This window comes from Tinamus guttatus, unplaced genomic scaffold (genome assembly GCF_059628265.1).
Source record: "Tinamus guttatus ecotype Peru unplaced genomic scaffold, ASM5962826v1 Tinamus_guttatus_pri_ptg000394l, whole genome shotgun sequence".
NCBI classification, from domain to species: domain Eukaryota; kingdom Metazoa; phylum Chordata; class Aves; order Tinamiformes; family Tinamidae; genus Tinamus; species Tinamus guttatus.
In genome coordinates, this window is record NW_028288928.1 from 1,600,567 (window position 1) to 1,615,587 (window position 15,021).

The 15,021-nt window shown below is 51.6% G+C and overlaps 1 protein-coding gene across 1 annotated transcript; it reads right to left on the reverse strand.

Annotated features, from left to right (window-relative positions):
• Window positions 1-238: 238 nt before the first annotated feature.
• PCDH8 (protocadherin 8) lies at window positions 239-4,527 on the reverse strand. Its single transcript, XM_088530949.1, has 3 exons — window positions 2,101-4,527; window positions 1,735-1,942; window positions 239-1,253 (listed from the first exon to the last, which is right to left on the reverse strand). The coding sequence occupies exons 1-3, from the start codon at window positions 4,525-4,527 to the stop codon at window positions 880-882; spliced, it is 3,009 nt and encodes a 1,002-aa protein (XP_088387075.1). The 3' UTR covers window positions 239-879.
• Window positions 4,528-15,021: the final 10,494 nt, after the last annotated feature.

Sequence of the window (15,021 nt, forward strand, 5' to 3'; positions counted from 1 at the left end):
GCCTTCACTCCTATGTAACCCATCATTAAAATCTCTGGGGCTAAATCTCTAGAGATATATTGCTTAAGATGAAGAAAGAGTGAGACTAAAAGTAGCATCATTCACACTCCCCCCCACCACATGTCTCTGCCCAAACTATTTTGCTTGTAAAGACCTATAAGCTTTGAAGGATGAAAGTCAGGAACAGCTCCCTCCAACACATCACAAAACCTTTATTAGTGTTTATCAGTGACACAGGTTACAGAAACCAAAGGTAATTAAATAACATTTAACTTTAAATTGACCACAGATTCAAGAAATACAAGTCACACTTGGCAAGGCAAACTTTTCAGTACACTAGGTTGCTTACGTTATTATTACATGGTGAAAGAGGAATTTCCCTTACAAGATTTTATATATTCAGGATATTATTATTAATAATTATTATTGTGTCTTTCAGACAGTTCCTTTGGCAAGAATTCCCATTTTTTAAGCTTTAATTATATAAAAATATAACCAATTTTCATTATATACAAACATTACATTACACAATATACAGGTTAAAAACACTACAAAAATGGCAGGCCATGGATGAACTAAAAGCAAAAAAAAAAAAAAAAAAAGGAAAGAAGAAAAGAAAGTGTAGAAGAGAAAAAACATGAAAAGCTTAAATACTGCACATTTCATAAAAATTACATTAACTACAAACAATTTTTGTTTGCAAATACCAAACAGTACTGTTGTGATTGGACATCTTTCCCAACAGCTTCATTTTTAAGGCACATCTTGCATATTTACATGTACAACACTGGGTCTGGTCAATAACTTAAAGGCTCTTGGAAGTGACCTAGTCGTGTGCGTGTATGGATGTGTGCACTCGGACTCGGGGAGTGTGGAGAGCTACACTTTCTCAGCGTCGTCAGTCTGGGGAGCCAGATATCTAGTTGAAGGGGCTGGGTAGAGGGGCACCCCGATCTCCTGAAGGTCTGGAAGCCTTGCAGGACGTGGAGGGGAGAGCAGCGTGATTGTCCGGTCAAAGTCCCTGTGTAGGACTTTCTCGTAGACACTCTGGAGCCCCACCGTCTTGGGCAGCTGCGCCTGGTAAAAGTTGTCTCTGCGAAGGGGATCCCTGGGCAAAGATGTGCTTTTGCAGAAGGTGGAGAGAGGTGCTGAAGGATGAGGAGACGGATGAGAGTTGGCTCGGCCACAGGAGGGGCTCCAGCAGCGGTCCGAATGACCCAGGATCTTGCACTCAGCAGTACAGGCCCATAGTCCTAAACAAAGAACGAGAAACCTGTTGTTACCCTAGAAGGAGATCCGTGCCACTCGTAAACAAGAGCTAGCAGTCATAGGATCATTCAATGCTGCGACAGTGGGAGTCAAGGAAATGATGCTCTAGGGCACAGCTGAAAAGCACACTTGGGAAGCTACAGCTATGTCATTTTGCTATGGATGTGGCTCACAACTCTAACTTGAAAGGGAGCTCTTTGGGGAGGAAAAAAAAAAACTACAGCATTTCCAGCATCTGCTAATTTCCACTGGGTGCGCGGCACGGAAAGAAATCACCACTTAGCAGCCTGCTGTGAAGAGGCAGGCAGTTTAAGTCATGCAGCTCCTAAAGGGAGAGTTACGCTGCCCTTTGCAACGCCCCAGCTAGTCACGGTGCCGCAGAGAGGGGTCTCTCTGTGCCCTCCCTGTCTGCCTGTACGGACGGGCCAGCCAGGGGCTCATGCTGGGGAGGGACCGAGTCCTTACCATTTTGCATGTGCGTGATGAGATCCTTCTTCAGGGCATCTCCACTGATATCCGAGTCACTGTCATTAAAATCGCTGTCGCCTTTGCCACTGTCTTTGCCACTGAACTTTTCTGCCTCTCGCCCGGAGATGGTGTTGAACGAATGTCCCTTCCAAACAGCCACGGCAGGGGCGGGTTCCTTGCTGTAGCTTGGAGTGGCAGCAAAAGCCTGCAGGGAGGGGATCAAAGGAGGAGAGAAATAATAACTGATAAATCAACATCAGAACTACACATCCGTAGTTCATGCCACCCGAGACCCCCCCTTCCAGCCCCCTTCCCGCTTTGCCCATCGGAGAGGGAGCACAGCAGAGCGCGGCAGAGCCTCACCTCCCCGTTCGTTCCTCGGGGCCGCTTCTGACCCTCATAGAGGCAAGCGCTGTCACTGCCGTTTTCAGAAGCGGAGATCTCTTCGGCAGCTGGGGAAGAATCGGAGCTCGTGAAGGAGGTTTTGCTGGGAAAGGTTCGTACTTCAAACACGTTTCCCCTCTGGCTGCTGTCCTCCTGCCGACCCTTCTCCAGGTGGCAGATGTCTATCTGCTCCTTCAAGGAACTGTTGTTTTTCATCTCATTCCCCTTCTTGCGCCTGTTGCAGGTGGTGGCAATTGTGATTATGGCCACCAGGAGGAGGGTGCAGCTGCCTGCCAGGACAATGATCACAATCAGAGGGATGTCCCACTGCGTAGCTTTTCCTTCCCAGGAGCTGGGCTTGACTATCTCCTGGATACTGGAAGGAGCCGTGGCGGTCACTAGAAAGTTGATGGTGGCAGTTGTGGCCAGGGGTGGTCTGCCGTTGTCTGTCACAGTGAGAATGACCTTGAACAGTTGTCCCAGCTCTTCAGAGAGGTCACCCTTCAGCACAATGTCCCCGGTGCTTGGGTTGATGGTGAAAAGGTCCTGCTGAGGCTCCTCGAGGAAGGCAAAGGTGAGCTCAGCATTGGTCCCATCATCTGCATCTCGGGCTTTGATCTGGGCCACAAGGGAGTCGCGGGACGTCTTGCTGGATACACCAATTTCTACTGACCCATTGGTGAGCACCGGGTGGATGATGACGGGTGGGTTGTCATTCTGGTCCACCATTCTCACCTTGACAAGAGTGCTACTGGAGAGCTGTGGGGAACCCCCATCAGTGGCCTGGATCCTCAGGTCCAGCTGCTTAAGGATCTCGTAGTTGAATGTCCTGAGGGCATAGATGGCCCCAGTAGCGGGGTCCACTGAGACATAGGTGGAGATGGGGGCCCCCATGACCTGGGTGTCTAGCAGACGGTAGGTGACTTTGCCATTGTGGCCAAGGTCGGGGTCGCGGGCCACCACAGTGGTGATGTAGGCGCCAGGGGGGTTGTTCTCTGGCACAGCCACCTCGTAGAGGGGCTTAGCGAAAAGCGGGGCATTGTCGTTCTCGTCGCTCACCCGCACTGTGTATTGGCGCACGGTCTTGAAGGGCGGCGAGCCCAGGTCTTCAGCCACCACAGTGAGGTTGTACTCGGGGATGCGCTCGCGGTCCAGTGCTGCTGTGGTGACTATCATGTAGCTGTCCTCATAGGCGCGCTGCAGGGCGAAGTGGTCATGCCCGCGGAGGCTGCAGCGCACCTGCCCGTTGGCGCCCGAGTCGCGGTCCGTGGCACTGACGAGCGCCACGAAGCTCTCGCTGGCGGCAGCCTCACTGACATAGGCCACCCCGGTGGTGCTGGCGGCACCGCGGAGGGCGCTGATGCTGATGCGCGGTGCGTTGTCGTTGACATCGGTGAGGCGCACGATGACTGTGCAGGTGGCGGCGCGGGGGCTGGCGCCACGGTCCTGGGCACGCACATCCAGCTCGTAGGTGCGGGTGCGCTCGTAGTCCACGGCAGCCTCCAGCGTGAGGCGGCCTGAGCGCGGATCGAGGCGGAAGAGCCGCCGCGCCTCAGGGGGCACCTGGCTGCCAAAGGTGTAGACGACTTCGCCATTGGGGCCCTCATCGGGGTCATCGGCATCCAGGTCAAGCAGCAGGGAGCCGGGCTGTGCGTCCTCGGGCAGCTCCACTGTGACTGAGCTCTGCGCAAAGGTGGGGCTGTTGTCATTGGCATCAAGCACACGGACATGCACGGTGGCCGTGCCGGAGCGCGCTGGACTGCCACCGTCCTTGGCCACCAGCTCCAGTGTGTAGGTGGGCTGGCGCTCGCGGTCGAGCTCCTGGAGCAGCACCAGATCAGCGCAGCGCGCCCCGTCCGCCCGTGTCTGCGCCTCCACACCGAAGTGGCTGTTGAGGGACACCTGGAAGCTCTGGATGGAGTTGGAGCCCACGTCCTCATCCACGGCCACCTCCAGCGGGAGCCGGGTGCCGGGCGCGGCGCTCTCAGACACCTCCAGCGCCATCTGCGCGCGAGGGAAGCGCGGCGCGTTGTCATTGATGTCGCGCACCTCCAGCTCCACATGCACCAGGCGGTAGCGCTCCTGCCAGCAGCTCACCACGTCGAAGGCGAGGACGCACTGCGGGGCCTGCCCGCACAGCCGCTCGCGGTCCAGCCCCGCGTCGCCGATGCTCAGCTGCCCGTCCTCCTCGCGCACCCGCACCAGCGAGCTGTTGCTGAACTGCCGCATCAGTCGGAAGCTCATCTCGCCCGGCGCCTTCACGGGCATCTCATCAGCCAGCGTGCCGATGACGGTGCCCGGCGCGCCCTCCTCGTCCGTGCGGTACCTCACCGTCTTGCCGAGCGCCACGGCCAGCAGGTAGCCGAGGGCGAGCAGCCGCAGTGGGTGGTGGGCGGCGGGGTTCATGCCTTGGGGCGGCAGGACGGGACGGGACCGGACGGGATGGGACGGGACGTGCGGTGCGAGACGGGACGCGCGGGACGGGACGGGACGCTCGGCGCGCACCCTCCGCCACCGTCTGCGCCCGTCCGCGCCGCCTCCGCGCCTTTAATAGACGGCGCGATGCAAATGGCCGGGGCGGGGCGGCCAATGGGAGGCGAGCAGCGCGGCGCGGAGCCTCCCAGAAAATCCCTTTAATGTGGAAAGGGCTTAGGGAGGCGGCACGGCGGGACAATCGCGGAGCGCGCCTTTGTTGTCCCCCGCTCCCATTCTTTTTATTTTTCCTTTTTCCACCCCGTTTCTTTTTTTTTTTTTTTTTTTTAATTCTCCCTCCCTAACCCACCCCCCCGTCGGAGCTGGCACGGGTGTAAAACCGCCCCGGCGGGGTTTGTTAAGGGCGCCCGCCGAGCGCCCCGCTGCCGCGCAGGTGCGCGCGGGCGCTGCGCGGGCGCGGGCCGCGGAGCGGGCCGGGGACGGGGGGAGGACCCGGCGGGGGATGCGGAGCAGGGGGGCGGGTGGCCCTAGCGTGCGCGGCCGCGCTCGCTGTGTCGCTCGCGTGAGAGCGCCTGTGATCAGCGCCGTGAGCCGCCTTTTCAGGAGGTGTCCCCGCGCACGCTTTAGTATGCATGTCATCGCCCGGGTGTCTTAAGCCTTTTGGGCACTAGCAGGCGAAAAGGGAAAAAAAAAGAAAGAAAGAAAGGAAAAAAAAAACGAAGTTCCAAATAGGATTTAGCATAAGCTCGAGGAGATTTGGAAAGGTTTCAAAGATCAGGCTGTATCAAAGGCTTATGAAGCCCTCGTTAGCTGTAGAAATATAATAGCATGGCAGGCTATCCCATTTGAGGAACCAATGTCTGTATTATTTCTCTATGACAGGCTAAAGGGAGAGAAAGTTGAACAGTTTCCACAGAGGAGTTGGACTAAGTTGAATATAATGAGCAAACGCCACATGTATCCATTATGTCCCTCTATTCATTCCCAATCACTGCCATAACTCTTTGACTAAACGATGATGAGCGCTGAATTACACACAATGCCCGGCTCATATTAAAATACATTTAAGACCTATCCCTCCTGGTGCCCTGTTACGCCTATTCACAGGATTTTCTTTTTTGTCCTAATAGGGCCTCTCTGGGAAGCAACACTAGTCTCGTTCCAGAAGAACAAAATAACAGCATGAGGCTGAAACCTGGCACGGACCGGGGGGGAACGAAACCATCTGCCCGGGCAGAGCCGAAGCGCGGAGCGCGCCCGAGCTCCCCGGCCCTGCACCCGATCCCAGCCCTCGGCCCGATCCCGGTGCCGGTCCCGGTGCCTGTTTGGACTCGGTCCTGGTGCAGGAAACCTACCCGGGCAGCTAGGGAACCCATGGAACCGGCGCGGGGGTCACATGGAAGTGTCTTCCAGACGTGCGCCTGGAAAAGGACTTTTCCTTCCTCCCCTCTGTCTCTCCCCTCTCATCTTTCCTTCCCCGCTTCCTCCCCTTTTTTCCTCTCTGCTTTCCTTCTCCCTTCTCTATGTCGTTCCTTCATTTTTCCTTTCCTTTTTTTCCCCCTTTCTTCCATTTTTTCTTCCTCCTTTCCCTCTTCCTTGCAGTCTTCCCTCCCTCTTTCCTTCTTTCTTCCTTCCTTTCCTCTTTCCCTTCCCTCTTTTTCCTACCCCCGGCCCCGTGCCTCCTTCACACTCCCCAAGTCTCAGGGTACCTCAGAGAGGCGCTTTAAAGGAAAAGGGGGCGAACTAAACGCGGAGCCCCCCTCTCTCCTCCCTCCCCCCTGCTCCAAACCCCGTCCGGTCCGAAAACCTCGGACAAAAGGGGGCTCCACGCAGGAAGCGCCCGCACAAAGCGGAGCGGGCAGCGACTGCGCTGCGCGGGGCTGCGCGGGGAAAGCGGCTGCGCTGCGCGGGGCTGCGCGGGGCTGCGCGGGGCTGCGGGGGGCTGCACGGGGAGGGCGGCCGCGCTGCGCGGGGCTGCGCTGGGTTGTGCGGGGCTGCGCGGGGTTGCGCGGGGCTGCGCGGGGTTGCGCGGCACGCGAGCGGGGCCGCCCCCGCTGCGCCTCGCGCTCAGGGAAAGGGGATTTGGGCAGCGCATCGGCACTCGCGGCGGGGAGGGCGCTGCGCTGGCGCCGAGCCCGGCGCCCCCTTTCCCCCCCGCTCCCCGCGGAAGGGCTCCGCGCCCGCGGTGCGGCGGGGCCGGCGCGCCTGGGAACGGGGCCGCGGGAGCGGGCGGCGGGGCGGCCCCGCGCGCCTAACGGGATTATCTTTTGCCATTTCAAGTCCCGAGCAGCATGTAATTTATTTTTAATTAGGATTAGACCGAGCAGGCCAGGAGACCAGACCTTCCACCCGTGTCCCCCGCCCTGTTCCTCCCCCCTCCCGATCCCCTGCACAGGCAGGGAATGCTGTTCCGAAAGGAGCGCTTATTCTTTATTAAAAATCAATCAAACAATCAATCAATAAAACAGGACCTGCGTTTGCTTCCCATGCACTCTTCAAGTGATGTTGGAAAGAGGTCTATATTCAATGTATCCTCAAATATTCACACCAGGAGAGGCCTGGAAATTACTCCTTTCCTATCTGTCCCCATCCTGTCCTGCTCTTTCTATAAGATCGCTTTCTTGATGGGTCCCTGGTGGGATCTAGCTCTTCTTGTCTTTTTAGAGGACAAAATGCACTTCCTTCCTGTCCTGACTATTCTTTTTTTTTTTTTTTTTTTTTTTTTTCCCCACCAGTTGTGACTTTGAGTTAAAAAAATACATATATCAGCTGCCCTGCTGGAGCAAAGCCTTCTCCCCAATATTTTGGATCGAGTCCACCAGAGAAATGTTCTGAAGGGCTGGGTAAGAATTCAGTTTTGCAGCTCAAAAATAAACATACGGATCGGCTGTGTTAAAAGCGCTTCTTTGAAATATTATGGCTAAACAGCCCACATTGGCTGATTGCTCCATGCGGGGACATATGTTCCTGCAAACTGTGCGTATTGTTACTAATGGGGATTCTCACACCACAGCCTTCCCTTTGAATCTGCGGCACTGGTGGTTTCTCCGGAGCTGTTGCAAGGTTGCTTTAATAATTTACCAGCTTTCTTGCACTTAGCGTTGTTGCGGAAACTCAGAGCCTGCAAAGAAGGAGGCATTTCTCAGTGTCCAGAGGTCTGATCTTTGCTAACAAGCTCCTTCCTCTGCTGCTTTGACACAGACATCAAAGCTGCTCTGAGAGGTGGGTGTCAGGCAAAGGACAAAAATAAGAAAAGACCTCCTATCCCTGAGATCCCAGGGCAATATTTTGCTTCCAAAGAGTGAAAATGGTCTTAGATCATTGACCCGATGTCACCAGGAACCAAGTCAGAATGGTGCTCAGGAACTTGCTCCTTGCTTTTTTTTTTTTTTTAATTTTAACCTCATTATTGTTATTATTATTATTTTCAGAAGCACCTGTTCCCTAGTTGTGATGTTCCCCTGATTCTGATTCAGTCCTGAGAAACAGTTTATATGGGCAAGTCCTTCCCAAATAACTGTGGTCTTAGGAGGATGACGGAGATCTCCCATTGCCCATCCCTTCTCTGGCTGGCTGAAGACAAGCTCTTAGGAGCTCTGTGCCTCTTCATCATTAGCCTCTTTCTACAGCAATACATGCTCGCATGTGTCCCATGACAGGGTAAGACTTTCTTCCCCTTATCAGATGCCTGGGACTCTCTCTAGTGACTTCTGTCAATGAAGATAAACCAGGAGGCTTTCAGATCATTCAATCTTGGGCCTGGGTGTGCAGGTAAGATATATACCTTGGTATGCAACTTAAATGCACGAGGACATGAAAGCCACCCAGGCTTTAAGGAGAGCTGGCATCCCCTTTCCCAGGAGAGCTTAGGGACACCAAGCCCTGGGTATGGAAAGTCCTCTCTCTCCTTGGCCATGATTCCCCCAGATTCTGCTGCAGGATGTCTGCAAGACCTTGGGACAACGGGCTGGGATCCCTTCATAGCACATGCCCTAGGATGGAGGGCTTTGCTGAGACTTTCCTCAGCCTGGCAGGGTAGGAGAAGAAATTGGACTATGAAGGCATGGTCTCCTGCTGGTACTGCTTACATGTGGACCCAGAAGGTCCAGCAGACCTTTCTCCAACCATGAAGCTGGGATGCAATTCATCCCTGCCCCCACCGCAGCCGTGTCCCCGAGCCTGAAGAGAAGTGGCACGAATGCTCTCCCTGGCACAAAGCCCTCCGGCTTCACTCACAGACCCTGCCTCTTTGGCCTCATGGTGGGCTCTGCTGCCGTTGAGTGATCTGCAAAAACAAAGGAATTCCTTCTGCTTCCCGACCTAAACAATCGTCCCTGTTTAATCATTTCTGTCGCAACCAAGGAAGTGTGGGGTTAACCTGTCAAGCTCCACAAGCCTGGGCCGACCAAACCCCCAGAAAACAAAAGACTGGAACGGAGCGGCAAAAGGTTTTGTTGTTCTATGACTGTTTGTGTTTGAGGGTAGCATGCAGCATTGTGCATCTGTCTCTGGCCATGTAGTCTATAGAAGCCGGAGGCTGCAATCCTTCCTCTCAGTTGCAGTTTGGTACTGGGGTTATAAATCACCCCGATCATTTGTTTCTTATATTTACTTCATATGCTTCCCTCCCTGTCTCTCCCCTCTGTAAAACAGGGGTTATAAAAATGAGTTTGTTGCTTAGAATAAAGAAATCACTTGCACGTACCCCCCACCTGGCAAGCAGTTTTGATTCCACAGGGAATTTATTTTTTAATTGGATTAATTTCTAGCCTCTCCCGGAGTAGCAGCTGGAGTCTTTGATTCAAGAGGTTAAAACAAAGGAGAGTTAAACAAAAGACCAGTTCTTCACATTCCCGACACAGCGTGGGCCTCGTGCATGCTGCCCGGAGGTATCCCTTGAACAGCACATTCCTGCATGGCCTGCAGCCGGGGGTCTTCTGGGGTCCTTTTGGGGTGCTCCCAGTTGGTTTTGCCTGTTCCAAGTGATGAAAAAGTCTGCAAGGCAGCTTGATGGGAGTTTCTGCCTCCTATCCCACAACTCAGCCTATAGTCTTGCATAGCCTTAGGTCTTGATGTAAAGGAATCAGGCACCTGCTGGCATTTCTTTTGTCTGCTCCCCTCTCTGCAACCCCCCTCCCTGCCCCGGCTCTTTTCCAGCTTTCTTTACACCATCTGTGCCCAGGAAGAGATAGGTGAGGTTTTTAAGATGATAAAATGCCAGGCAGGTACCCAGGCTGAGTTCTCATCTTTGTGGTTCGGAGCAAGTTAATGAGGCCCAGATTCATTGAGGTTTGGGGTATTTAGGCACTCAACTGCCATCAAGTGCAGAGGGATTTATAGACTTAAATTTTAGCTTTGATATGGACTTCAGCTATGGTTGGACTCAGCTCCTCATGCCCCCAGATGCATTTCCTTACCTCATAAAATTATTGTAAAGACAAATACATTGCAGACAGTAAGTTTGACAGACGCAACAGTGTAGGTCCTGCTATTTACCTATCCAGATTGTTACCAGATCAGAGGCGTCCTTCAGAAGGAACAAGCTTTATAACATAGATCCTTTCTGGCTGCTTTGCCTGGGTGACATTGGTTTTAGGGGGTGCAGGTAGCAGAGTGACAATTCACAGCAGGCCCTGATGTGGACTTTCAGAAGAAATGCCCACCCTCTCCAGAGCTTGAGGTCCTCTCAGATCAGGTAGGAGGGGACAGACTAGTTAACAGGGGAGCCACACAGCTTCTCTGCCTGTGAAAATTGTTCTTACCCCTCTGTGGCTATTCTAGTACACCTGGCTGGGTGATTTTGGTACCAGTTTGAGATGTCTTTCATTTCAATTTGAAGGTGTCCTGGCTGGTATATCTGGCCTCCTGGGCCTTATTCATGTTCTCCTCCGTGAAGGTCTGTTTGGGAATTTAAACTCTTATAAATGATGAATAGTTGAAGTAATCTACCTTTCAGCTACCACAGAGGAAGGCAGTCCCCTGTGATCACTTATGTGTGTCTGTTGTGATGGGCTCCACTAATTTCTTTGAGGGACAGGTCCCATATTACTTGGTGTACAAAGTCCCCTCTTGGGTGTCTTTCCACTGCCCCTGATTAGAGAGTATCACCTGCACTAAGCAAACACGGCCATGTCGCTCATTAGGATTTATCTCCTTCCTACTATTTCTTAAGTAAGTCTTTTCTAGCAAGATCATATTCTTACATATAGTTACGCATATGCCCAGGCAAATATCTCTCCTATGTCTCTGTTCCCCTGCTGTCAGGATTCACTGTATCTCATCCTGCTTGACTAATTTCTCACCCCTCAAGCCTGCACTTTTGGGTTTTATCTGATCCACAGGATCCATGCCACAGTTCTCTGATACACCCATATGGCAGGGAGAAACCCTGAAGAATAATCCTCACTTGGGTCCTGGAAACAGAAAAGTGGCATTAGCATGGTGCTACACTCAAGCTAATCATGCCACAGCAAGGTTAGTTAGCCTGGGCACTGTGTTACAGCTTCTGATCCTTGAGATGGTTATGTGGCCCTGTTGGATAATTTGGGACTTCTTTGGTTGTTTTCAAGAGGTTACAAGGGACCGCATGGGCACAAAACCACTTTGAGGCTCATGAGTTAAGCCAGAGAAGTGTCCCTTCCTCCCTCTCGTCTCTAGCCTCCCCCCGCGCTCCCCCATCCTCCATCTCAATCACGCGAAGCCGGAGCCCCCCAGCTGTGCAAGGCTCGGTCTCTCCTCCTCCCGTGCGGCCGCGGCCGATGAGCAGGAGCGTGCTGATGAGCGGGAGCGTGCCTCGTGTCACTGCAGCTCGGCACGCCGCGAGAGCGCAGGGAGCGCCCGGGCGCCGGCGGCCGCTGCGCTTGGCCGCCTGCCAGGCCGTGCGCTCTATTCACTGCTGGCGAGCGCGCAGGCCGCGCGGAGGGGCCGAGCAAGGGGCCGGGCCCCAGCGAGCTCCTTCCGCAACTCTGAAGCCCAGGTGGAAAAGGGAGCGTTGCAACGGCAAGGCTTTTGGGGAGCCATTGGTGCTTGACTTTGTCAGTTTGGTCTGGATCACATTAACCTTAACCGTGCTGTGTGCGGGCCTCCATCTGGGCCTTCCAGACTCACACTGGCAGGAGCTGCAGCTTTCCCTTGGGAAAAGCAGAAGTCTGCTTGCTTGCTCAGCTTGTTGACCCCCTCCTGCATCTTCCCTGCAGCCGCATGGCTAGCTCCTCTTGGTCCTTGCTGCCATGTCCCCTTTCTGCTGTTTGCACCAGAGGAGGCTGGCACCTGTCCCCATGCCTCGAGGCCACCACATCTGCCTCGCAAGCTGCCCTTGTCAAGGCAGGAGGTCAAGCTCTGTGTTTCAACTGTGTCCTGTCTCCCGCTTGCTGCTTCTGAGGAGCAGCTTGCAGCTTTTGGGGCTTGAGGGCTGTGTCCCGGTGGCGGCATCACTGTCCTGCTGCCTCCACCTGCTTTGTGCTTCCCGCATATGGGAAACACATACATTTGAGATGACAGCTCTGGAAGCTGGTTCCTCTGACTTCAATAAAGGCCAGACCATCTTCTGGGTTAAAAAGCTTAACTTCAGCTCTTTTACATGAGAAACCTGCGTTGGCTGAGCCCAAGATTTTATTTCTGCATGGCACAGGGTCCCTGGGACAGAAGACAGCAAAGCAGCAGTGAGATCCATGGGATCACTCTCCTTGATCCTCCCTGTGCGATCGTCTCCCTTTCCCGACTCCAGGTGGGGCTGTGGATAGCTGTGGTTAACTGTGGTTAAACTTCTCTTCACTGTCTCCATCTTCAGTGAGATGGCTTTCGATGGACCATTTTTAGTTTCAAAGTACCTACACGTTGCTCCTTGGGATGCACCAAGCTCTGGGGCAGAGCAAGGCAGGTGAGAGGCACACAACAGTAAAGAGGGGAATGTTTTGACTGAAGAAATTTGTAAAGATTTTAAGTATTCATACAAAGTAGACAGGAAGCAAACTTTTCAGAAGCCTGGGGACTAGTGGAAATTTGGTTCCTAAATCATTTAGGTGCTCTTTAATATTTTACCCAGGACCTTGGTTTTAAGGTTTTCTATAACTATATTTGGCTGCATTTCATCAGTTTGAGGTGTGGCTCTGCATTATATCAGATTGCTTTATGCGGTCAAGGGAAGAATCTTGCCACCAGGATTTTCTCTGAATCTGCCATTTTTTTTGACCCCCAGAGCTACAAAACATTCCTACAACAACTATGCATCTTTCACATATGGTGTTTGTATCCAATTTTCAGTTTACTGTTCACTGATCAGGCCCGAGAAAGGACCATGCAGGGTGGGAGCTGGATGCTATGACCTGGACCTGGACCTGGCGGCAGCCCAGGGAAGAAGCAAGGAAAGCTGAGTTATTTTTCCATGACTAAGGAACACATCCTCCCAATAACCCAATGCTGATTGTTTGCCTATTTTTGAGATGTAGCCAGTCAGCCTCCCCAGATGTCACCTGCAACTATGTACACGCGGAACAACATCGTGATAAGGTGATCTGGAAACCACATGCAGTCTCTATAGCTACACCTAAAACAGTGAATAAAATACACCGTCCTCAGCTCTGTTTGGTTTACTTACTTATAAAGATTTTGCTTATGCCAATATGGCTCTTTTTGAATTTGATGGGAGTTATTTCTGCCTTTTTAAGTTTAATTGCCTGGCGCAATTAGTTATTTCATTCACTTTAAAAGGAAGTGCCTGGTTTTGCAAGCCACCCAGTAAGTTTTACATCTGGAACTGAACGGATATATGGAAACCAGCATTTTTTTCACATAAGATCTCCAGGAGAAAAATCATTTAGTCCGAGAGTATGCAGAATCCTGTTTTGCAAAGTTCCATGAATTGTTGTTACTTTTTAAGCACAGCAATAAATATGTACAATGACCTCAAAAAAGAGCTTGAGGCTTAGAAAAGAATTGCTGAAGAAATGTATCAAATTAGACAAAAAAGAAAAGCATAAAATCTGCATTATCCAAAATTACAAAGAGCTGGTGGCTCGAGTGACTTTCTTGTTTGCTGCTGTACTAAACACCAAATTCATGTTTCTGCCTAAAAGAATTTGCATCTCTGCAGTGAGCAGATCTGAAAGCTTTGTTTTGTGGTAGAGGTATGCGGCGGTGGGGTGAGAGGTAGAAAATGATGCAGTCAGGCATGATTTGTAAGCGGAGGGTCACTGATGGGTGAAGCCTCACAGAAGTTAAAACTGACAAATAAGTGCTCAGAGGTGCTCCTGGAACATCATCACCACAATGGAGGAGCAGTCTTGAACACTCCTCTGGAGAGGGCTGAGTTTGCCTCAGCAGCATGTCTCTCTCTATACATGTGATATATGTTATAATGAACATGATAATTATAGAAGACAATTTATAATATGTTTGTTCTATGAGTTCCTCCTCAGTAAGCTAAAACAATGCCACGAGAGTCTAAAGAAATGTGAAATCTAATTATGGTAGCTGTGCAAGTAAAGTAATGAGGAGCTAGAGAGTGTGACTGATAAGCAATTAGGTACTAGACTAATGAGCAAGCTGTCTAATGTCCATCAAAAGAATAAGGGGGTTTGTGCAAGAGACCCCTGGCATTGTAAGAGGAAGATGCACCATATCCAGATGCAGCTTTCCAAGACACATAATGCGTTGTGAACACATGATGCTTGCTAATGACTAGAGACTGTGCCCAATTCACGGACAGAGTAATTAACCAGTTAAAAGGTACGTGGTACACCCACAATAGATAAGGATAACAGAGATCATGAAGTGTAAGGGACCGACTGCACGTACATATAGAGAGTTGTAGCTTGGATTCAAGGTGTTGCATAACTCCCTCCCTTATATTGGGTTTATTTAGTCCTGCATAAAGCAGAAATAGAGAAACTGTTGAGCAACTGGCATTGGGCTGTGGAGCCACCAGTGTGAGTCTGGAGTGGAGGCAGTGGCAGCGGGTGTGCTGGGGAAAGGCACCCTGGGCCACAGCTCTGTATGTAGGGTAGTCCTACAACAATACTTACATTGTGTACAAGACTGTCTCCAGCTGCTTATACTTCACCAACTATTAACTGTTTAGGCGGAAATTTTCCGTGCTGTGTGTCTGCTTTAGGCTGTTTTTTTTTTTTTTTTTTTTTTTTTTTTTTTTAAGTAGAAAGTGTAAAACGAAGCAGTTCAGCTATCTTCAGAAAGGAGGATAGGATAAATTTATCCCAGGCTTTTTTTACGGTTGTTTTGCCTGTGGGATAAACATCTAGGCTCTTCTCTTTTGCTTTTATTTATTTATTTATTTTTTATTTTAACACGGAGTTTTCATGGTTTAGTTTGAGGGCTTGAAGCCTGCAAGTGCATGCCCTGCTAAAGCAGGTGAGTGACTTCTGTCGATCCTGTGAACATTCAACGAAACTGGGCCATACATCTGAAACCCTGGAGCCTGCAGATGCTAAACAGACATTTAGCAGCTAAATC

What these genes read in the sequence shown, in the direction of transcription:
- PCDH8 (XM_088530949.1), bottom strand. Translation starts at nt 4,527, where the DNA reads ATGAACCCCGCCGCCCACCACCCACTGCGGCTGCTCGCCCTCGGCTAC. An exon ending in CCCGAGGAACGAACGGGGAG is followed by an intron (nt 1,943 to 2,100) that starts GTGAGGCTCTGC and finishes CCCTCCCTGCAG; the next exon opens with GCTTTTGCTGCCACTCCAAG. An exon ending in CATCACGCACATGCAAAATG is followed by an intron (nt 1,254 to 1,734) that starts GTAAGGACTCGG and finishes TTCTTTGTTTAG; the next exon opens with GACTATGGGCCTGTACTGCT.